Source organism: Lepisma saccharinum, chromosome 2 (genome assembly GCF_977018435.1).
Source record: "Lepisma saccharinum chromosome 2, izLepSacc3.1, whole genome shotgun sequence".
Lineage (NCBI taxonomy): Eukaryota > Metazoa > Arthropoda > Insecta > Zygentoma > Lepismatidae > Lepisma > Lepisma saccharinum.
In genome coordinates, this window is record NC_139230.1 from 178457546 (window position 1) to 178482704 (window position 25159).

Below are 25159 nucleotides of genomic sequence, written 5' to 3' on the forward strand. Positions count from 1 at the left end.
GGGTGAGGAAGGTTGATTTAAAATGAACACCTCACAACAAGAGAGAAGAAAAATGTGACAATATTTAAAAATTCACCCCCAAATATGCATTTTATTTTATATGTAGCGTACAATAAAATGTGACTGCCTCAAAATATTTCTGTATTCTACAGTCTTCTTTCCCCACTTTTAAGCCCATCTAAGTTACCGTTTTTGGTGTCTTTGCTGCATAATTATTAATTTAGTCAATCAAATCATATGTATTAGCTTACTTTCATTATCTATAATAATAAATCATAACACTTTCCAACATCAAATAAATTTAATGAAGAAACCCCGGTTTCAAAATGTAATTTATCTCATGTGTCACATTCTTCTAGCAAGGTTTTTTTAGTAAAATATGAGAGAAAATTAATTCTTTGGTACGGAACCGTCTTACTCCTGGGGGATAAGATGTACATTTTGTATTTGATTTTTTTTAAATTTAGCGTTGCTTTTCTTCCACTTTTGGCTAATCCCGACGATGAGAATGAGTGATCGTCAGATGAAATTGATGAAGGGACTCTCACAAATAACACCCATGCCGGGATTCGAGTCAGGGAACTTCGGTGATGAGTCTGAAAATCGGCCAACAGGCAACATGTACATTGTTTTAACCTTTTTTTTAAAACATACATTCAATAACTTTCAACAGGTCATCACTCAGTGATACACTGCTTATTCCGCATCTGTTGACAAACGGAACGTTTGTACACCTTGTAAGCTATGTGGATTATTTTTTTTCCATAAGTTTGCAACACTGTTAGGGTACACGTGCTTTTGTTTACAGAAGGTCTGAAGTTCCATGATTCTCACTTTAGGGTAGTGGATGGGATGTTCGGGCTACAAATGGCTCTCACTTTTATTATTATTTTTACTATTATGGTTGACCAAACTTGTGACATATCCATCCATGGACAATTAATATTCTGCATTCAAACTGTGAATAAAAAAAATTATATTTTTGAGGAATTCATGGGCTTTTATTAGGGGTGTGCGGGATGGTAACAATTTACTATAAGTTCCAGAAATTGACAATGCAGAAAACGTTGAGAAATAACGACATTTTAAAATGAGCATTCGGTATTTCCTGACTGCTCGGGATCCTGAAAAGTCGGGAAATCATTTCCCGAAGTCAGGATCGGACGGGAATTTTTTTTTCCAATCCCGGTCCCGACTTTTCGGGATCCCGCACACCCCTAGCTTTTATGAGATTCCGAACACTGAGGCTAAAACTTAAAAAAAGGGAGAGAGTGAGTCATTCATTAATTTATTTCAGTGATCAGAGCCCCCCCAATAATTTTGACAAGTCGGCGCCCCTGGACTTGCTGTCAAATATAAAATTAGATTTAAATTAGTCATCAACCCCTGGGTGCAACGGACCTTTTGCAGACTGGTGGTTGTTAAACAATGGCACTAAAACTGAAGCAGAAGCAAATAAGACTGGCCGCAAATGGCAAAAATAAATCTATTTTAAGAAATCTGGACTGGACCTACAGTTTGAAATGATATCTGAAGCATTGTTCCTCCACTGAAGATTGAACCTCAGAACCCTTCTTGTTACAAGGCAACAGCATTACTTTGTCACTCCAGAGGCCCATTCATGATTATGAAAGGAACCTTGTATCAAAACACCAGCATTTTTTCCGACAGTACTTGCAATTTGTTTTCTGTAATTTCAGGCTAAATTAAATCTTAATCTTTGATGAAGTAACTAAAAATCTTGTTAAGTTTGGAGAACATTCAGACGGAAGCAACACATGACAGTAGGGGGTGTAACATTGAAGTGACGAGCGACATGGTCCCCTTCAGTCTATAAGTAAGCATTCACCACACATGCACAAACAAGACCAAGGAGACACGATGTTTGCCACTGAAGGAGCTTTCAGACTGAAGTCACAGATGACAAGTGACACAGTCTCCTTCAGTATAATGCAAAGCATTCACCGTGCATGCAAGAACAACAGACTGAAGTAGCACGATGCATTCCATTGAGAAAACATTATAGTCTGAGCAACATGCAAGTGACATGTTTAGCTCATTGTCGCACTTCGGTTCAAAGGTTTGAATGGATTACTGAGGGTCTGCTTCCAAGTGACAAGTGACACTTGCAGCTTATGCTGCTTTGGGTCGAAAACTTCTAATGGTTGGTTTCCAAGAGTCACGTGTTGCTTTCATCTGAAAGCTCCGTTAAACAGGATATATACACACATTCGCATAGTACGTATACTTCTCCATGTGTGTTGTGAACAGTAAAGATTTTTAATTGTCCCAAAACATCGAATATTTTGATATCATTTGTTTCATATTTTATGACATCAATGTTTAAATTGAGACACAAACATGTAAAAGCATTTTCTAAGTCCATTTCATGGTCAGATGTGAACTACACGTTCAGTTTTAACCCTAGCTTACCCATGCCATACAAGAAACTTACATACCTGGGGCAACTTACAGGCCCACACTTTTTTTATCACTAAAATTCAAGAAACCATTTTATTATTGAATCACTGCTTCCTTTGCTGATTACATAAGCAATTATTTATTAATTATAATAATTACAAAAATTATTATCATTAATAAAAAATAATAACCAATTATTGCATGTCTCTCACATAGGCTATATTTTATCATTCACTGAAACTCACAAAATACGTAATAATTTTTATTAATCCTTTTTTGTTTGCAGAAGTGTATTTGTTTATTAAATATAATATTTACAATAATTAGTATCATTACCAACTAATTATACATTGTCACTGGCATGAGACACATTCAAGGATGGTACCTGTTATGCCCACCAAGTGCATTTTGCCTCCTAATGACATTACATTTATGTTTTTATGTACAAAAGTAATAAAGAAATATTGGGAACATCCTAGGAAACAATGTAATTTATTATTTTTAAACAGTTGACAAATCTAAAAAAAATAGAGGTGGTGGGTGGGCCTGCGAAGTGTCCCCCCAACTCCCCGGTTGGCTAGGGTTAAATTTGTATCTGATCGACTGTGTGTCCACTGGGATTGGCCAATATATGTCTTTTGGCTGCTACATGATGTAAATTTTTTTAGCTAGTTGTAAAATATGTCACTACAAACCTGTAAACTCATAACAGTAACTTCTAGTGAAATAGGTTAACTGTAATTTGTAAAACGCCAAGAATTCCAGTTCTTTTTCTAAGAAAGGCAGCTTTTTATTGGAAAAAAAACCATCCAGTCAAAAATCCCACCTTTTTTTTTGCAACTTTAGGTAAATCGTTTATCGAAACATGAAAGATGATATGGGCAGTGTATGGTGATGCAACATTATCAAGAACCCAGGTGTATGACTGGTACAATCATTTCAAAGGTGGATGTGAAAGTGTCGAGATGAACGAAGATCAGGATGCCCTTCAATATCAAGAAATGATGACAATGTGGAGAAATTTCATGCAGTGGTGAGAGGTGATAGACCATGAATTTGTCTTTGAAAACCAAACAATCGATCAGTGGTATTACAAGGACGTGCTTGATCGACTCAGAAACAGGATGATGCAGGTTAGGAAGGACCTCTGTGATTCTGGCCAATGGTTTCTGTTACACGATAATGCTCGGCCTCATACCGCATTGTCTGTACAACAATACCTTGCTAAGCATTCAGTGATAGTGATAAGTCACCCTCCATATTCTCTGGACTTATCGCCTGCTGATTTTTTCCTTTTACCAAGCTTAAGATTGCTATGAAAGGTCAAAGATTTGATGATGTCGCTGACATTAAATTAAATGTTAAATGTATTTTGCGAACACTTACTGTCAATGACTATCAACAGTGTTTCCAAGACCTGTACAAATGCAGGTCAAAGTGTATTGCCTCCTCTGGTAATTATTTTGAAGGTGATAAAGTCATTTGAAGGTAATTACTTGTTTTCTTTCCTAAAGAAAGAAGTTAGTTTTTTTTATGGGTGAACCTTGTATTATGAACAGAGAGCTGCATATCGGTCAGAATCGCTTACTAGGCCCGCCTGGCTGGCGAGCGGGCGAGTGAAACTATATATCTGAACTTTGAGCCGTCAAGCATCGAAAGCCCACGGGTAACTGGAAGGCCTTGCATGACGAAGCTCGCTTATCTTCAGCGTATGCTCATTCCGGTTTTGCACCGTCTCCAGATACATGAGTCACGCAGTCACCGTTGCCAACTTTTAGATTCTAAACTGTTCTAGGAGCACTTAAAATGTTCATCACTTTTATCAATTTGAAATTGCAGACATTTATTCCTTGGTAGAAAACATTTGTATCACTCACACCCAGTGGCAGCGATTGGGTTCCAAAACTAGGGGGCCAAGGTGCAAAAGTGGGGGGGGAGGGGGGGAAGGACAGTTTAATTTCCCTTAAGACATGATGTTATCATGGTGCAAATGTTTCAAAAAGTTGAGGGGGAGGGGCAACTGCACTCTCTCGGCCCCACCCCTAATTGCCGCCACTGCTGACACCTGTAAAGGAGCACGGACCAAGTTTCGCAAAAAGTGCCATCGTAAATATTTTGGAACTTTGTGTTACTGGTGGTTGTTCTACATTATACTTTTTTGAGAGGGGGTGCTCCCCTATGGCACAGTGGTAGTTTCCTCACCTTGTAATCAAGGGGTACCGGGTTTGATACCTGGTGGAGGCACATGGTGGTTCAGATCCCACTTTAAACTATAGGTCGAGTCCCGATTAGCCTTATTGTGCATAAATTGACCAAATAAATGAGTGAATCAATCAAACAGATTTTCTCTCTGGTGTAATTTTGCCAATTCAATATCCGAATTAGTTGCTCAAATCCCTCCCTCCCCTGAACACTAAGGCACGATGGTCCATAAAATGGAACATTAAATCAGAATTTGCATTATAAAAGGTTTTTGAATATTGTCATCTCTTTCAACAAATCGTCATTTACTCATGTTGTTGTAACACTATTAAGCCTTGTTTCCATGATATGAAAAACTCAATATGCTGACCAACGCAGAAATTTATTTTATTTCAAAACATAAACTAAACGTAATGTTTGAACCTTCTAGTCTTCAGACTCTGTACCCAGTACAAAAAAGAAAATGTTGTTGCTAGTTATCTAGTTCTACAGACTGCATTGATAGTAATACATGCAAAATATAATTATTGTTAGCTTGTATCTTCATACAGGTGCAAATAGCAGGCAATGCTATTTACACATTTCAACAAACGAACAACGTAAAAATGAAACCGAGAGAAGATTTACGATTTCAAGACCAGAAAAGTGACATAAAATGAACAAGACACACAAACCTATTTCAAGACCTTCGAAACAAATTTGGAAAATATGTGGTAGTTGGTTTGACATAATAATGAAACTAATTTGAGAAGTTACAAATATCTTAGGTACAGTGGCGTAGCAACATATCGTGAGGCCCTGGGCGAGATTAGAATGCAAGGCTCCATCCGTTCTTTAAGTTTGAAATATCAATGTGAATCGATACACAGTCATCAAGGAAATGTCAGCAAAGTATTATATTTATATACTTTAAAAAAATCAGAAATACAAACTAAGAACCTATAAATATAACCTATATATTATTTAATGGGTCGTTCTTTGTTTCCTCCTTTCAAATTTGTAGGATGTAAATGTCACAAACCATGGCTTAAGTAGAAAATATCGAAGGACGCACATAAAATGTCTGTGCTTGATAGAGCGGGGGGAAGGGGGTGCGCTAAACCACAATCCTGTCTAGGAGCCCAAAGTATCTACCTACAAGCTCTTCGACACAATCGGTTTCAACATCAACAAATCTTAAAACGATAGTCATTTGCCCCATAAGTGTGAAATCTTTTGTGTAATCAATTGATACAGCTAATTTGACTTTTTTAATTATCAATTTTGACTTTGTTGCACATTAATTCTACCAGTTAACTTTGAATTTTAGGGCTTAGATGATAATAATAATTGTGAATCTCATTTTGTTGTTACGTCTTAATGTTCTGTAATATTAAATATTTGACGCAGTGGGGTAACAAAATCGTAAAGTACGCATCCGCAAGAAACAAATTTGGGTCCCTCAAGTACAGTCAGATTCTTCCAGGAAATGTATGTAATTACTTAGAATGGCTGGTTGTGGCTACACTTACATTAATAATTATACAAATCGATGCTCTACCTCTTAATTTTCACATATTACAACATATCTTTCTTGGACATTTATGTATTCAAGAAAATAAAAATACTTACTTAATCCCTCCCCTGCCCCTCGTTAACAGCTGGGTGGATAAAAATTGATATTTTCTTTGGCATCGTACACATAGACAAATATTTTAAATAGAAAGGTTTTTTCTGAAAAATGGCCCTGTAAAATATTTGAACAGTTTGATTAAAGCAAATAACAAATTACATGTAAATATGCATATCTCTGTTTCTGGAACTGAACATAATGAACCTAATATGAAAATGTTTGTTAAGTGTGTTAATGAAACTATTGTAATTTCAGTAACTTTTTTTACAGTGAAAATAATAAATTCTGGATGTACTTTATAAGTTTAACTTAAAATAATATTTACAGTCTTTGTAACCGAATTTTAGAGGTTTTAATGATAGTTAGCCAAATATCAGCTGCCATATTTATTTACAGTTTAATGAAAATGACACTATTTATGGTTTAACATGATTAGTATTTTGTATATTATGCTATTTAAAAAATATGCTATTTTTGCTTATAAAAATTATAGAATTTTAAATCAAGGGAAATTTAAGTGGTTTTTTTTTTCAGATGACATATTACATTTATTTTCGTATGAGCTTCACCCCATCAGTACATATATTTTGTTTCCTTTATTTCCTTTCTTAGAGCATAATAAACACCATTAAATGAATACGAGATTAATATACTTTCACAAAAAGTGATTCTGATATCTACAAATTTCTTGTGTACATTATTCTGTAATTTTATTTAAAGTGATTTCAATAACTGATTTTTTTAAAATAGAATTCCCCAATTTAAATCTTGATTTAAATCAAACCACCTTGCTAAACAGAAAGCTGGCTTCTGGGCAGCGAATGACACTTTTACATTAGATCTTGCCCTGTCTCATTCAAAAGTGAGATTACAGAGTCCGCTAAATTTGGGCTGAATCATACCATTCGACACTACCTTCTAGAAGTTTTTTCTAAGTTTCAATTTTGAGAAATATAGTTATTTTTTCGTGGTTGTTACTTGAAGAGTAGGAAACAAACAGAAGGCGGTACAGGATACAGAGAACACTGGAAGCTAGTGTAGAGCTATCAAGGAGAATAAACTTTGCCAAAGAACTTGATTTCAGATTTAAGCACATTCCTGAAACGTAGAACTTTATCAGGATATTTGGAAGATAAATCATCTTCATGCCTGTTAAAGAAGGCAATATCTGCATCTGAAGTTTAGGAACGAAGGAAGAACTGCTAATATTATCCATACCCTTCTTCAGTTTAAAACACCGGAAGCATTTAAATGCCCCATACTTTGCTCTGTGGCAGTTTGAGGTGCTTTATTATTAACATATTAAAATCGGGTAGGGTATGCAAGGTCACAAGACAGAAGAAAAGCCGAGACAAAGCACTTTCTATTCAAGAAAATAATAATTGGATAATATTGTCCAAGCAATTTTTGCGTTAATGTTTCACATGAGAAATGAGAATTATTTTGACTTTTTTGGGGCTCCTTAGGCTTAGAACTCCCGCCCGCCTCTGATTTGACGTATTCATTCAAATTATAATGTTAAACTAGAATATAAAGCCAGATAAAAAAAGTTTTAATTTTATTGCCCACAAAAATAAGCCTTTTCTATCTTTCTCACTTCCATGTATTACATTTTTTGTATCAATCTCATGGGACGCGAGGCCCAGTGTGGTCACCCGTTTCAACCATTCCGCCAATGGTTATACAACCTCAAGGCACCTGCACCAAGCAGAAATTCAAATATTTCCATGCACAGTGAAATATAATAGCCATTGGCAAGTCTGACAGTAGTGCTCGCATCGAGTCTCACGGGTCTTCTTAAGACCCGGGTAATAGAAAAACCTGGCAGGCATCAATGCCTGTGCACAACTGTGACGTGAAGCTCGCTTGCGCAATGTCGAACACCTGGGCTTGACGTGCGTGTTGCATATTATTGTAGGCGCACCTCCTCGCAGATGGGTTTTTTAATTATGAGACCTTTTTTTCTTTTCTTTCTTTTTTTTTTTTTTTTTTTTTGCAGTCTGCCAATTAGAGATCTAGTAGCAGAGGACAGATTTTTAAAATAATTCCTGAAAATGATTACCTTTTTATAAAATTTATTTCCTGTTTTTTCTCAATATTTGTTAATGGGAGTGTTATGTATTCAAAACATGGTCTTTTGTTGTGCTTCAACCGATTTTTCGAAACTGTATTCAATAACATTGATACATTGCTTATCTGTGCATTACACATTTTTATCTTTCTCCCCAATAAGTATATGGAAATTTTCAAAACAAGTTCAGGGGATTGTAGGAACAGAATAATGCTACTTACTAATTTTTTATTCACATTAGTTTATTGTGGTGGTCACAGTGAACTGCCAGATGATTTTTTGTGTAAAATTTCAATTTTCTTGTTCTATCTTTCTTTTTTTATTTTAACTATCATTATTTTGAGGTAAATATATAAAATCTCATTCAGGACAAAAAATCTCACCTGTCAATGACAAATAGTTCTCCTGCTATGATTTATTTTCTACATCATGCCTCATTAGAATAGTGCTTATCCCATCTATAGAGGCTTACAGGTGGTAGAGGCTATCATACGCTAAAGGTTAAACTGTAGATCTATTCTTGATGAGGCTATCTGAAGCACAAAGTGTACTTAAAGCAAATTATTACACTCTCAGCTTGTATCATAGGCATAAAGAAATTAAGCCTCAGATACATTTTGAAATGGAGTTAATGTCCATTAGATTTAATGAAGTAACACTTTCTTTTATTTCAAGAGAACTGCCTTGCATTTTCTTGTTGATAAGGAGCTTCTCCAATGTGACTTAATTTCTGCAAATAGTCTAAGTCAGGCTTGTGCAACTTTTTTGCACTTGTGGAGGCCAATAAGTACTCCCTCCCTTCCAACCCTTTTACAATGCTTCAATACTGCTGCTTGCTCTGCAGTCAACATGGGAATATGACGGTGCTCTTCCACAATTACATCACGTTGGCCAGATCTCCAGATCTGGTCTGGGTACTGATGTAGACAGTAAAAAAGTAAAAAACAGTAAAGTGCTCCCCTGTGCTTAGCACCACGCCATGAAGGCGTATAGGTGGTGTGGGGGTAATGCCCCACACTTTCTTGATCCGGTCGTGAGTGGGGGTGATGTGATCAGCATCATGCCCCTGACCGCCTTTACCCCCCAGGGTTTCCCCCAGGTACCCATGTTATTCGACGCTGGGTGGGCGCCGGGGCCGCTTCCAACGTTAGAAAAGTTCCCGGATTTGAACCGGCCGGGGATCGAACCCAGGACCTTGAGTATGGTAGTCAGACACGTTACCGACTGAGCCACCGCGGCATATATTATATTCTGGCCTCCCCCATGGCGCAGTGGTAGCGTCATTGCCTTGTAATCAAGGGGTCCCGGGTTCGATACCCGGTGGAGGCACAAGTGGTTCGGATCCCACTTTAAACTGTAGGTCCAGTCCCGATTAGCCTTACTGTGCATAAAAGTGGACTTAAAAAACACCAAATCAAATATATTATATTCTTTCAGTAAATTCAATTGCTATTTTTCCTCAACATTGGCACCATAGAAAATCCTAAGTAAAATTTCACACAGAAGTGACAAGTAGCATGATTTGTGGCATCTGAGTGACATCTCACTTGAATATGCCCCCTAAAAAACAAACCAACCTTTCACACATGAGTAGTGGGACACCATGTGCACCTTGCATGTGCTTTGAATTTGGCAGTCTTTCTTGGTGTGTCCATGTGCAGTTTGAAATGATGTGTCCCTTGTGTTTGAAATTTCGTTACGGCATCAAGAAAAATTGGGAACCATCATGTTATGGAAAATTTCAGGTGCACATCAGGTACTCTCTTTATTGACTGGTAGCAGCTTCAAATATTTCTGATGTTTAGGTTGATTTTTATCATTTCTAGTATTTTCTAACATTGGTTTTGGTCAATGAGAAATTGCTTCTTTTTATGCAGGACAACACAATGGAAAGAATATCCAAAATGAAAGAATCTACAGCATCCTATTCTATTGATCATCTGAGGGAGTTGGGTTCATCTAAGGAAATTTTGGAATACTGTTGTAAAAAAATAGCTGATAATGAGAAAATTTATGAAGAACTTCAGGAAAAAATGAAACAGTAAGTAATTGCTAATTTTGTAAGTGGGTATTTTATGTGTGTATGCCTGAGGTTCATTCAATCAATTTTTTATGTGCATTCTTCACATAATAAATAAATTAACGTACGTAATCAATACTTTGTGTGTGAAGTTTATTTGAAGAGTTGAGTGTGGTGAAATTAAGAATACTTTATTTACCTGCACCTAAGCCACACTTTTTTGGGGGGGGGATAAGTGCCATTTGGTAAAAATAGATACAGATACGTGGATTTCCAGTTGAGAGTGAGGAAACTGAACTTTGTTCAGGATATCTGAATAACTTTCAAGGTGTACTGACCTTAAGAAATCCCATGCTGCCACCTCTGGTTGTGTTCAATCGAGCTACCAGCATTATGGACTATCGCCCTACATCATAGTTTCCATTGTAGCAAACTGCATCGTATCCCATTCCTCTCTGCAATACACAAAAACTTGTTGATTTTCAGCGAAAAATACTGACTCAACCAGGACTCAAAGCCATACCATTTAATTCCTCTACCACTGAGCTACCGGGCCGGCCTGGTATCATATTTACCTTCCACACAGGTGAAACAGCGGGAGCGAAAAATTGGCTTGTTAGCTCAATGGTAATGTAATAGCACAGTATGCCAGAGACTCGGATTTGAGTCCTGGTCGAGCCTGCATTATTCACTGAAAAATCTACGTATCACATCTCCTGTGTGTGCCTAATATGACAAAAACTTGTCTATTTCTGGCCCTAAATCAAAGAGTATCCAAAATGATACGAATAATGGGTTCAGATTTTTAAAAAACCCACAGTGAACACAATAACACGATTTTATCTCCCACTCTAGCACCAATAAATATTCATTCCTGAAGCAAGAGATGTCTCAAAGCTGGGAAATTCCAATGAAGGGAAAAACAATTTAACATAAATTGTTTTTTAATTTGAAATAGTAAACAATGATAAACCAAGTAAATATGGAACATAATGTAAATATGTATTTGAGCAATACCTATGTTCTGTTCCTAAGACATTTTGTGATTAAAAAAATGTACTATCTATTTAGGCCTAAAAATAATACATTTTTGTTGCTCAAAAATAATATTTTTCATATGTGGTGATTTTATCTTGATTCACAGTATAAAAAGTATAAAAAAACTTATGTGAGTGAGTATAATAGTCATAATAATATTTGCAAACTATGTTTCGTGAAGCTATGCTTTGCTTCTTCAGGTTTTCTTATCAGTAAATAAAATAGTTTTTCATATATATAAATAAAATAAATCCAGGATTAGGTAAAAAAAAAAAGGGTATTTGGATATAGAATGTAAAATTATATGACGTTAAAAGTGCCATATAGGCTAGGAGATAATTCTAAATGAACGGTGCTTCGGAATCTGTGGAGTTCACATTGGAAGGGATGTAGCACTTGTACGCTACAGTGGTCATTCATTCTGTATGGTAGTATGGGTACATCGTTCTTTTAGAATTATCTCCTAGTATATATGGCACTTTTAACGTCATGTAATTTTACATTCTATATCCCAATACCCTTTTTTTTTTTTTTTTTTTTTACCTAATCCTGGGTTTATTTTATTTATATATATGAGAGAGAGAGAGAGAGAGAGAGAGAGAAATATTTAACATTGGGCATACGGGAATATTATTTCATTCGTTCTCTTGGGAATATCAAACTTCTGATGGCATAGAGAAAGGTTTCAATGGAAAGATGAGAGATTGGTGTTGATTTTCACCAGCAGAAAAGTCAAAACTTCCATTTCATTAGCTGCAACTTGAATTTGTGGAGGTTTTTTTCCCCAATAGGAATACATGGGATTCTGAAAATTTTTATTCATCATACTTTTCAAACATCGTGCCTAGCTTAATAATTAACATGAAAAAACACTTTCACTTGCAAAAAGGGGAGAAATTCAGACTCTTGGATACACCCAGGGTTTTTTTTAGTGACATTGCCCATTCCGACGATATTGAAATAAATGCACACATGGTGTAACTGTATCTCCTCACCTTAACATGTGTGTGTTTACTTTTTACCCTCAGGTGTAGAAGCACGTGTGACCATAATTATTCAGTTTACCAAGAACTAGCTTTCAGAAACAGTGAAGTTCATTCCCTCCAACAGACAGTCAGCGATCTGCAAGTGTACATACATAAGGAGAGAGAACAGGTTTTGAGACTGACTGCTGAAGTGGATCGATTACAAGTAAGTAGAAACACAATGAGTGTGGATGTTTCTATGTGTTTCAGAAAAAGTGTTTTAACAAATATGTTGCTGGCACGTGACGTAAGAAGTTTTCTACAATCATATGAAGTGTAATGTTAAAGTATTAGAGATTCTATACATTCAAATGTAAAGCAGAGGAATTTTTGTGAGGTTTAAACACTATACTGCATAGTGCCACCTGGAGGAAAACACTGTCAAGTCTGCTGCAGGGTATTAGAAGAACACCAACTCCAGTATCACTATCCAGCTGCCATCAGAGACCTGAATTTAGTGTCTGGTGCACTCATGTAGTGTAAACCAGGAATAAGTTAGCCGAAATATATTTAACAATACCTTGCCAAATACTGTGCATCTTGCAAAGATTAACCTAACAATTCCCATTTCTTTATGAACAATGTTTTTTTTTTTTGTTTGAACTTTATTTTTTCATCTATATAATGGTAATATATGACTGACATGAATTTTTTAAAATAATATTTCCTTTAATATTTATATATCACCTACAGGTGACACTGGACATTATTGCCAAAATCTTCAAATTTCTCAGTATTGATATTTAAAACTTCTGGCCACCAATGTAAAATAAATGGTAAATTTGCCCATGCATATAGCACCGTGCCATAAAGGCACATTTATTGAGTGGGGGGGGGGGGGTAGGGCCTGACACATTCTTGATCACAGCCATTTTGGAGGGGATGTGATCAGCACCATGCTTTGGCTGCCTTTATCCCCTAGGGTTGACCCCATGTACCCATTGATAATGGTCACCATAGTTGCATTCCAATATATATATATATTTTTTTTTTTTCAATTACATACCTCTTTTCACATAGACAAAAATGAATAAACTAAGTACCGTATTTACGCATGTATAATGCACACTTGTTTCGAAAATTTTTGCCCCCCAAAACTGTGCTGTGTATTATGCATGGAATAATTCGGACAGCCAAAATGAAATCACGCATTTTTTTTTCACTATGTCACTGTGTGTAACATGTATATATCTACAGATTGTCTGTCTTTAGCAATAATAATTTTAAAAAATAACTTTTAAAAGCGAAATGGCAGTTTTCCATGAGTTTTCACTTAGTATTGGAAAGTTTTGCAACATCGAGAAAAGCAGCACCATTCTGGTGGCATTCAAGCACGTGCCTCCCGTCACACGGGAGGCGTATCATGCGGTATTTTTCGCGGGAGAAATAACTTCCACAAAAATTGTTTTCGCCTTAGAAACTGTCATGAACAGAGATTGGGCGAAAAATAGGTTTTTTGCACTCATTCCCTTCACAAACACTCTACCGCTCGCAAGTGGATCTGATCTAAAAATAAACACCAGACCATGCTTCAGTGATATCCAATAGCACTTGACCTCTGCCCTCCCCTCCCCCAAGCACACCAATGTTCGACGGCCGCTACCCAACATGCCAGGCTTGTTTTGCCATTGTGATTTTGTTTGCTCTTGGATACGCGAGAAGAGATCGAATATGCTTGGATGTTATTTTAAATTGACCTTGTAGTGGACAACTTCCGGTAACTGCTTTCATTCAAAACGTGTTCTTTGTTCCCTGTAACACTTCATAAAAAAGTGAAACTGTAAGAGAGAATCAAAGCCACATAGGCCAACTAAAGATCGTCAACCCTCTTAATGCATTTTCATCCAGGTTTCCGCAAAAGTTCACTTCTATCTTACGTGCGTCATAACTCCCGTTTACCACTTCATACATTTTCATAACTGTGCCGATGTCCTAGTATTTGCCAAAAGTGTTCCGTTGGCTGAGTGACTTCTCCCTCTTTTCTTCTCACAAACGTTTAGAGGGGGGGGGGGCAATGCCGATTGTTTTCTTGCTCATGTGTTCACACAGGCTGATTACAGGCGAGGGTGGAAGTGGACCGCTCTTCCTTTCCTTTGACTTCTGAAATGGGCAACCAGTTCTGGATGCATTCTTGAAAACGAACAAAAACCATATGACAAGTAAAAAAGAAAATTCAGGTCCTATTTTTTTTCCATTTTTAATGCTATTGAAATATTGCCCGTATTATTGTCTGTTGCAAGGTAAAACATAAAGAAAGGGTCATTTCTTTCTTCTTCACACAGCTGATAAAAGTTCCGCCTTGGACAGTTGCGTTATCTTTTAAATATGGAGGATTTTCCCTTCGACCACATGTTGCTCGAACTTCCAGTCGGTCGCTTTGTTTTTATGCTGTAACTGGCGCCAGTGTTTTGTCTAGCATCTGTGAAGTTGTCACTTGCTGATAACAGCAATGACTCATCCAGCTTGAAGGCAAAAGTCATTGTTTTGAATTTCGCAAAGCTGTTTTGATTTGACGATAACGAAAAATCGATCTTCAGAAAGAAAAACAAGAGTTAAAACAACTTATGTTCTGCATCTTCTGATAAACAAAACTGTCAATTTTATTTTGCATCTGACACAAGCATAAACTTCCTGAACACTCAGAACAAGGAAATGCACACAATATAATCGCTGCTTATCTTCACAACCATTCTTGGGGAGGGGGGTGCTCAATGTGTAAGCTGAGAACGATTTAAAAAAAGTGCTCAATGTATAAGCTGACAACGATTATCGTTGATTAACGTGAGAGTAAATAAAGATCTCCCATTTTAATATCTGAAAATGTGCAGGTTTCATAAAGCTTGTTTTGAGTTCATTTTATGCTTTTGGGCTAATCGGGACTAAATATACAGTTTCACTTTAGTGAAAACTAATTCCAAACCAAAATGATTATCAAGTGCGACACTGTTCAATGTGTCTTAGAATATGCATTGGGTACAAACAGATCGCAAGTTGCGTGTTTCCTTTTTCAGGCTGGCTTACAATGCAAGTCGAGGAAGAGTATGGACTGCTCCCTGGAATGGGGGGAGGGGGTGAATTAGAAGTTGGTCGAAGGAAGGAAATCGTGACTTTTTTACGATGTATTTTACACAGCCAAACCAGAACGAAATTTACAGCCCCACTTTTTTTTGTGCCTAGAAAGGTAAGATCTTCCGAGAGATCTTATCTGAAGATCTTACGTTGCCAGTTCATCTAGTAACAGACAATGCTCTAGTAGACCCGTATTAAATCCAACATTCATGCTGCCCGATTATCTCCCGATAATCGTTATTGGTGCAAATTCCAATAACAACCCCTTCGAAATAACTACCCTTTTCCCGGGAACTGTGAAAGGTCGTTGTATCGAGAGTTGACTGTAACAAATATGAAGGTAAAATAATTACGTCAACACTTACCAAATAGAAATAACTACTGTATGTTTACTGCACTATTGCAGCTTGACTCACGTAAATAAATAAATAACGTTTACACTTACTTTCGTCATTCACCCCCAGTTACTAATACAAGCTGTCTGAAATGTCCTCACTTCCATCCATCTTGTTTGATATTCCCGTTACCTTAAAACTTTTGATCACCATTTCCAGGGAGATGGAGTTCCATGCCTCACGAACCCATTCAAAACAATCGGCAGCGACGCACATTTCACCCTCCCACTTAGTGTGAGTTCATGCTGCATTGATGTCATCCATCTATTGTAAGCATCACGCACTGCGACCTTGAATGGGCGGTTGATAACTTTCCTCCCTCCTCTCCTATGAAAAGCCTAACATTTGGAAGTTCAAGGTCGCGTGGTGAATGCAGCAGCTACGAAAGCAAAGAATAGCTCGTTTTTATGATCTACTGATTAATTTTAAATGAAATATGTAAATGTTAGTCCGACACTAAGAAAGCAATTTTGGGACCTGAATTGTACTGCGCATTATATACGAGATATATTTTTTGTTGCTTTTCCCCATCAAAAACGAGGGTGTTTATTATACACGCGTAAATACGGTAATATTATGCAACAAGGAATCAAATCTTTCATGTTACATTTTTCAGGTGTGAAACTTGTATATATAATTGTCCCAATATGTAGTCACAATAGCTATATGTATCATTGTTAATTTTTTTAAAAAATAACCATGCATTTTGTAATGCTGAATCCAGGCCAAATGCAAAAAGAGGGAACCACCACTTCTTACCTTGAAGACCAACTCTTAGGGATGGCACATTTTCATTGAAACGATTCGCACATTTGTTGTATTTCAGTCCACTTGGATTTTGGATCTCTTTCCATCAGCTGATCCTACCCTGTTCACCTTTGTAACAGGAATAATTCCATGACAGTTTGACGCAATTGTTGTCATACCATCTAACAACAATCATGTTTCTGGTGGTTCAGAATGACACAGACCCACCTTTTTTACTTTTTCATTGATTCTGCACTTGCATGCAAATTTTGTTTTTGACAAAGACACAAAATATGAAATAACATGCTGTAATGTTCATTTTTCATGTTTATGAAAGGTGTGAGGTGCATTTTCCTACCCTGTTTTGCCACGAAATAATGCGAAATGAACTGTAAAATGCAAAATATACTTTTAAACACAAAATATACCATTTATATACTGACATGACACTTTCTGAAGTATCCTGTGAACTGTGCAATTCACGGAAAATTGACTAATTCTGCTGCGAATATTTGTGAAGCAAAAATGGACCCCTTTATACAGGAATAAACTTAATATTCTGGTAACTACATAAATGTGCTATTAGAAGGGATACGTTTATTTTGTGTAATAAGTGCAGTTTTTAAATCAAATTTAGGATTATATTCTCAATTTTAAAACCAAAATGTTATTTTATATAGCACTTTTGATGTGATTATTCACTGCTATAACACCGAAATTTTATTTTATTTACCGCTTTTGAACCCGAAATCTACTGTTTTTGTACCGAAATTTTGCTTTTTTATTTGCCAAAAATATGTGCCTCTAGCCATGAGGCAATTCTGTAAACTATTTGCTCGGATAGTTCTTGTTCCACCTGTGCCACATCCAGTAGTGTTGTTAGAAATGGAATGCCAGTGAAATAATTTGTCAAATTTTAGGTTGTATGGACCTAGATCATTTGGCAAGCAAGATTCCATTTCTGACAGTACAGCTGCTCTCAAACGTATCACATTTTGGAGGCCCATTGGTGATAAATTTGCACCTTGGTAAGGTTTTCAAAGGATATCAGGTAACTACCTCCTGTACTGTAACCAAACCTTACAGGTTTTCCGTGTATGTGTTACTTTGAAGAGTGTCGCCCATAGTATGGCATTGTCAAGTCAATTGCCAAATGAATTGAGAAATAAGTTGGAAAGTTTTCCATAAGACTGTAATTCAGTAAATGAAAATAGTATCTAACTGTTGTGTGTGCAACACTGATTATGTAAATAGACTCGCTGATTTATAAGACCTTTGAAATTGTTTATTTGTGGGTAAAAACAGATTGTGTTTTTTCTTTTATAAATGGCATTCATTATAGTTTGTTGAATGGCAATTTGATGTCAATTAAATAATGTTGGATTATGGGTGAATATTATTTATAATCTATTCGACACCTTGAGTGCGATCTGCGTGTGTTCCAATACACAACAGATATATTAAATGGCGACGAGACAAATATTTAGCGGTGTAGTACAGAATTAGGTGAGATTTGTCTATGATTAATTTGATTTAATCGTTGCTGTAGGCATCATGTACATGCCAGGATTTGACAAATATGATACAGAGGATGGATCCATAAACTCTTATTTGGAAAGATATGATAATTACTGCCGAGTGTTCAACATATCTGAGGAAAGCAAAGTTCCTTGGTTCATATCTGTAATTGGTCCCAAACCTGAAGTTTTATGCAAGTTATTCTCTCCAATACTACCAGAGAAGAAATCGTTCAAGGAAATCTCTGGTAGGCTCATTTCTTATTACAATCCAAGTAGTAATTTTATAGTTCCAATGCCTAAAGTTGAGAAAATGTACTCAATTGGATTTGGAGAAGGTTGAGGATTTTACAACAAGGCTCCGAAAGATAGGTGAAGCGTGTGGATATGGTGAGTGTTTACCTATAGCATTGTTTGACACGTTTGTGAGTGGTTTAAGGTCTGACATTATTAGGAAGAAAATACAATAGCAGAAAACATCATGGAATTCCAGAAAGCTTTTGAGTTAGCTAGACAAATGGAAAAGCTCTAGAGTGACATGAAGGATTATTACCGTGAAGTGAACCTACAAGGCACAATGAATATTAAGTGCAAAGGCAATAACAGAAGGTTTCATGTCACGAAAAAGTGAGAATGGTTCCAAATTTAGCAATCAGCAAAGTAATTTTCATGGTCAAGGTAATAATTCAAAATCATATGAATCTAAGTCCAAAGTTCAAGGGCATTTTGAAGGAAGTTACTGTTCATTCTGTGGGAAGCGAGGCCATAATTATTTCAAATGTTTTAAAAGGATTAACATTAAATGTAGAAAGTCCACAAATTATGAACACAATAACAGATTTGTTGCTCATACAACTGAGTTAGAATCTGCACCTAACTCTGAAGCTAATCCAACAGACACAGTTGCTAGTCAAGATTTATTTATTGCCACTATTTTTACACATTCTAATGATGCACAAGTCAACATTAATAGTAAAGTTCGTAAAGAAGAAACAGCAGATCGGACATCCAACCTTCAATCATCACAACATGTGATCAATGATTCGGAAAATGATATAAAAGTGTGTACAAGGGAACTAGATTCCAACATTAACCAGTGCACATATTTAGTAGAAACTAATGTACATGGTCTTGAAACAAAGTTTGAGATTGACAAACGTTTCTGCAAAATGTACAAATGTCTGAACCTAACTGTACATTGAAAGGTGCTGGTAATAATGTGATACCTTTACTGGGAAAAGTTAATGTGAATGTTGCGTGGAGAAATCAGTTCTATCGTCTAGATTTGTACATAATTAACTGCAATTTAGAATATCCACTTTTAGGAAAAAGTTGGATTCAAATTATGATCCTCAAGTTACATTGTGAGTTGACTGAGGTTTGTGCAAGGGAAACTTGTTCTCCGCAATCTGACATTATTGCACACAATGTCACAGCAAATAATGCAATGAACTCTGATGTCCGTAATGTCTTCCGTATATTAAATAAATGTGGCAATTGTATAAAAACTAATGATATTCAAGAAATTGTTGATATTCTAAAGAAAGAATTTCATTCTGCATTTGATGGCGATTTAAGCTTGCCTATAAAGGATTTTAGAGCTGATATTCCATTAAAACCGGACGCAACTCCAATTTTTAAGAGATTTTACAATGTGCCTTATGGAATTAAAGATAAAGTAAAATCAGAATTGGAAAAATTGATAGAAAATGGCATTTATGAAAGAGTCGACACTAGTGAATGGGCCAGTCCGATGGTTATCATTAAAAAGAAAAAATGAGATTTACGCATTTGTTGCAATCTGAAAAGTACATTGAACAAATACGGTAGAAAATGCTTCTTATCCCCTACCACTGTAAGAGGACATTTTCCAGAAAGTTAGAGGAAATGCCATATTTGTTAGTTTGGATTTCCAAAGAGCTTTCTGGCAAAAAATTTTGAGTGAAAAAGGGAAAAGGTTGCTTGTAATGAACATGCATGGGGATAATTGCAACATACAAGATTGCCATTTGGAGTTAAAATTTCGTCTCTAATATTTCAGAGAATAATTGAACAAATATTGCGTGGTCTGCATTATGTAATTCCATATCAAGACGATATTCTAATTTGTGGATCTGGATTGAAAGAAACGGTTAGCAGATGTATTGAGGTCATGGACAGGTTAGCTCAATATAACGTGAAGGTTAATTTGGAAAAGTGCAAGTTCTTTAAATCATCCATTCAATATTTAGGATATGAACTTTCTGCGGAAGGAATTAAACCTTGTCAGTGCAAGATTGAAGCATTGCTTAATTGTCCACGTCTGTGTGACGTGAAGGAATTGAAGTCATTTTTAGGAGGCATTATTTTTTTTCAAAGATGCATTCCAAATATGGCTATACTGATTCCAGCCTTGTACAATTTATTAAAGAAGAATGTGCATTCTAATTGGAGTGATGACTGTGAAAGTCAGTACAAAAAGGTTAAAGAAGCACTGCAATCATCCGAAACCTTAACCCCGTTTGATCTGAGCAAAAAGGTAAAAAAAAAAAAAAGGTAAAGTGTTCCCCTGTGCATAGCACCACGCCATGAAGGTGTATAGGGGGTGTGGGGGTAACGCCCCACACTTTCTTGGTCCGGTCGTGAGTGGGGGTGATGTGATCAGCATCACGCCCCTGACCGCCTTTACCCCCCAGGGTTTCCCCCCAGGTACCCATGTTATTCGACGCTGGGTGGGCGCCGGGGCCGCTTTCACCGTTAGAAAAGTTCCCGGATTTGAACCGGCCGGGGATCGAACCCGGGACCTTGAGCATGGTAGTCAGATGCGTTACCGACTGAGCCACCGTGGCCACTTTGATCTGAGCAAGGATACAGTAATCATATGTAATGCTTCGAGCTATGGACTAGGAGCTCAGTTGTGCCATAGAATTAATGGTGAATTGAAAACAATAGAATTTGCATCTACTACTCTTTCGCAACATGAAATGGCTTATCCTCATCATGGAAAGGAAGCTCTTTCAATTATATTTGCCGTGAACAGTTTTAAGAAAATATATTTGTGGAAAACAATTTCAAATATGGACTGATTCACTACCCGTCCAACAGCTACTACAATATGGAAAGGCTATACCCATTATTGCTTCATCCAGGATTCAACGTTGGTGTTTGTTCTTGGCTAATTATGAATATGAAATTGTGTACAAGAAAAATGTTGAAGTAGCGGATCTATTGTCAAGGTTGCCGTTGCAAGGGGAAACAGTTGATATCGACGAGATTCAGTTTGTAAATGCTATGAAGCTCATGGATCGCCTGAAAGATGTCTTCCAAACTTTGCAAGAACAAAATGTGATGTTGAAACAGGTCAAAAGGTACTTTATGGAAGGTTGGCCAGATGCTAAGGTTAAGGATTATGAAGGAAGATATTTAGATGAGAATGATATGTTTAAGGAACACAAGGGAGGAGTTAATCATGAAGTGGTGGAATAAGCTGCAAGAGGGAACATGGATTTGGATAGATGTGAAGCAGCAGAGTCAAGAGTGTTAAGGAGATGTCAGAGACAAAGAAAACCACCTGACTGATTAGATTTGAATGATTATGGTAAAAGGAATCAAAAGATGCATCCAAAATTTTGCGATAGCAAAATTTCATCAACATGAGGGAATGTCGCGTGTGTGACGCTGATTATGTAAATAGACTGTCTGATTTATAAGACCTTTGAAATTGTTTATATGTGGGTAAAGACAGATTGTGTTTTGTCTTGTATAAATGGCATTCATTATAGTTTGTTGAATAGCAATTTGATGTCAAATAATGTTGGATTATGCATGCATATTATTTATAATCTATTCGACACCTTGAGTGTGATCTGCGTGTGTTCCAATACACAACTGATGTATTAAATATGTTGGGAAGTTTTTCATAAGACTGTAATTCAGTAAATGAAAATAGTATCCAACTTTACATAATTTCTCACTTTTTGGCAAATCTAAATTGTTTTACAAGTGTAAGAACTGTTGGATCTCAAAATGTCTATTCCGCTGCATACTCTGCGCTACTAATTTATTGTACGTAGTTGATAGTACATGTAGCACTAAAAGTTTATGAATGAAATAAAAATACACAATACTATTTTTATTTTTGAGGAAACAAGTATATCACATACTATTAACGTTCTTGAAACTAACTATGCAAATATGATGATAAAAATTTATGTTTTGTGCAGTAGGTGATCTTTTGTGTCTACAATCTGCCATCTTGAACAATTAATTACACAGCTCAATGCAAGAGTGAAGCACTGTCTTATGGCCTGGCACCGTTATGGTAAAACCTTAAGAAACAAAATATTATAAGATAAATTTTTTCTGTGATAACTTGTATTTTTAATAATATTTTGAAATCGTTGCACCTGTAGGTGACACTGGGAATTGACAGATTAATATTTCTCACAATTTGCAACAAACATGTGATTGGAACATGCTTCCGTGATCATCGACACATTATAGGTGAATTGTGTGTAGTAGGGTGGTGCGGAAAAATAAAAGAAAAAAAAATCTTCAAGAACAGTAACTTACCTTTGGAATGCATAGTGACAGCAGCCAATTGACACTTTTCCTTTCCCTCCATAACCCCCTGGCAATAGTGTGATGGCATAACACAGCACACAACCCACACAAGCATTGCAGTCCATCATGAACTTGGAAACAAACTCTTGTTGCTGAAGATATAAAGAAAATGCACACCTGCATGGTTCCTATTCCATGGTGGGAAAGGGATAAGGGAGAACGTGAACCTTTCACCACAGTGGGTTTCATGTGCTAATAGATCCTGATGTAAAGTTGGCTACTCTCAGCTGGTGTTTATGTGCTATGTTGCCAGATTAACAATTTCTGAACTTAAAATATTTTGGGGTGGTCAGATATATTTTGGAGAAATGTACAGTCATGACATGAAATAGCCAATGTATGGATCATAGATTCATTTGTAATATTTGCATGTTTAGAGTAAGTTAGGTATGCTTGTATTGGTATTTCTACATTTTGTTTCCTTTGGTTTTACAACAAACAAAGATTCAAACAGCTAAAACTTAAAAATCTGTTCTTAAAGGTACTCATAACCACTTTTTGTCAATGCAACATAATATAATACAGTTATTTTAAGTATTTTTTTTTCTTTTCCCTACGATGTTTTGTCCTGGTTTCCCAAAACTTATCCAGCTTACACCATGATCAACACACACTTATACACTTATGTTATTTTGCATCATATAACTTAGAAGTTCATTAAATTTTTGTAAGCTACATTTTTGGAACAAATATTCCTGAAATTAATAGTATGCACAACTTAAAAATGACAGAATTACAATCTCGTAGCTTCAAAGTTTAGTTTACAAGCATTACCTATTTTAGTATTGATTCTCTCACCCTCTTCTACAGTCATTGACAAATATAATACTCTAGTAGGAAAATTGTCCTTCACCATGTTCATTCATTCTGTTTTCACAACACACAGTTCAAGAATTGAAACAAAAACATGAAATGATTCAGTGCAATTCCATTCCATAAAAACACATGGAATGAAGATAGTGATAGACAATTTATCTACTGTTATTTTTGTGAATGATTTTACTTAGTACATAAGAATCTCTTATAAGGACAATATAAAGTACTTTTGTAATTGTGTATGTAAGAGGAATGCATATGCTTTATGAATAATGAATAATACATTTCTGTATAAGCTATGAGAAGGACAATTGATAAATTTACAAATTGAAAAAAATAATATTTGTAAGAAAGTTTTTTTGTTTGAATAGTACATTCTAATCCAGTTTTCCTTGTAACTAAAATCATGTAGTAATTAGAATTTTGCACTTGAAGGGTAAAATGTACAATAAAAGTCAAAATATTTATAGACCTGTGAGTGTAAGTTTTTTTTTTTTACAAGAATTTAAATAAACACTACTGTTTTAACCATGCTGTTATATGTTCTTAAATGAGGAAGAAAATATAGTGCCCTGTTGTGGGTTAATGATACTTTGGTTCACAAGGTTTTTACAGTTGAGAATGTTTGGATTTACTAAAAACTATGCACATAATAGGAAAATTTTAAGATATATACTTTTGTTTCATTCAGCACAATGCATATCTTCTTGTATTTGGACACCCAAAAGGGCTTTATTTTGCTTCATGAAGCTACTATGTGTCTTAGAAAACTGCTAGAAAAGTGACAAAATGTTCATGCTTGAAACTTCTTTGTGGACGAAAGTTTCATTTTCCACGACTCCTATCATCCATCCTGGAAATATGATGACAGTGTTTTAAGTTTAGAATATATATCAACACTTTACTGTTAAACGTGATTTTTGCCAATTTTGATATGAGCTTCCACATGCTAATTTTGGCCAGCATTTATATATTGACTTTGTTGTATCCTCACAGATAAAGAGTGACATGTATTTTTTTAGATTTTAATGCATTTTATAGAATTGCTTCATGTGTTTCAGTTTTCAGAATCACTAATATGCATTTTTTTTCTTTCAGATAAAAGGATTGGAAGACAGAAAGAAAATAGACTTTTTGTTATCATTGAGTGGTATATCAGAAGCGGAGTTAAATTGTTATATGCAAGTTCCTGTAAATCCTACCCTTGCCAGTAAGAAACTCATATCTCGTGCATCTAGAAACCACAGTAAGCATTCGATTTTTGCATTACTTCTGTATACAGATTTCCTAAACTTGTCTTCTTTTGTAGAAGTGTTAACTGTACTGTGTTGCTAATACATATATTTAATGATTATACATCATATTGCAGTGTATCACTATTCCTTTATGAGCATTGTTATTTGTTATAACAATGGTTTTTGGTTCGAAATTCAATACATTTGTAAAAAAATTATTTTACATGTCAGTTTGAATGTTTCTCTATGATTCATTCTATCTTCGATAACTTTCTTCACTCTTACATGAACATAACAAGTAACCATGGGCATATATATAGTTCATGTAAGGGGGGGGGGGGGTTCAACTTTTGGTATGATTACGGTTGATATATTTCATAAGTGAAAAT

General features: G+C 35.9%; 1 protein-coding gene across 1 annotated transcript in view; it reads left to right on the plus strand.

Annotated features, from left to right (window-relative positions):
- LOC145980696 (coiled-coil domain-containing protein 77-like) overlaps positions 1–25159 on the plus strand; it is an 81464-nt gene that overhangs the window by 21682 nt on the left and 34623 nt on the right. Inside the window, exons 2-4 of the mRNA XM_083113761.1 lie at positions 10184–10347; positions 12393–12555; positions 24634–24781. Of these exons, the coding sequence (XP_082969887.1) occupies positions 10193–10347; positions 12393–12555; positions 24634–24781 (466 nt within the window). The 5' untranslated portion in view covers positions 10184–10192. The remainder of the gene's footprint in view (positions 1–10183; positions 10348–12392; positions 12556–24633; positions 24782–25159) is intronic.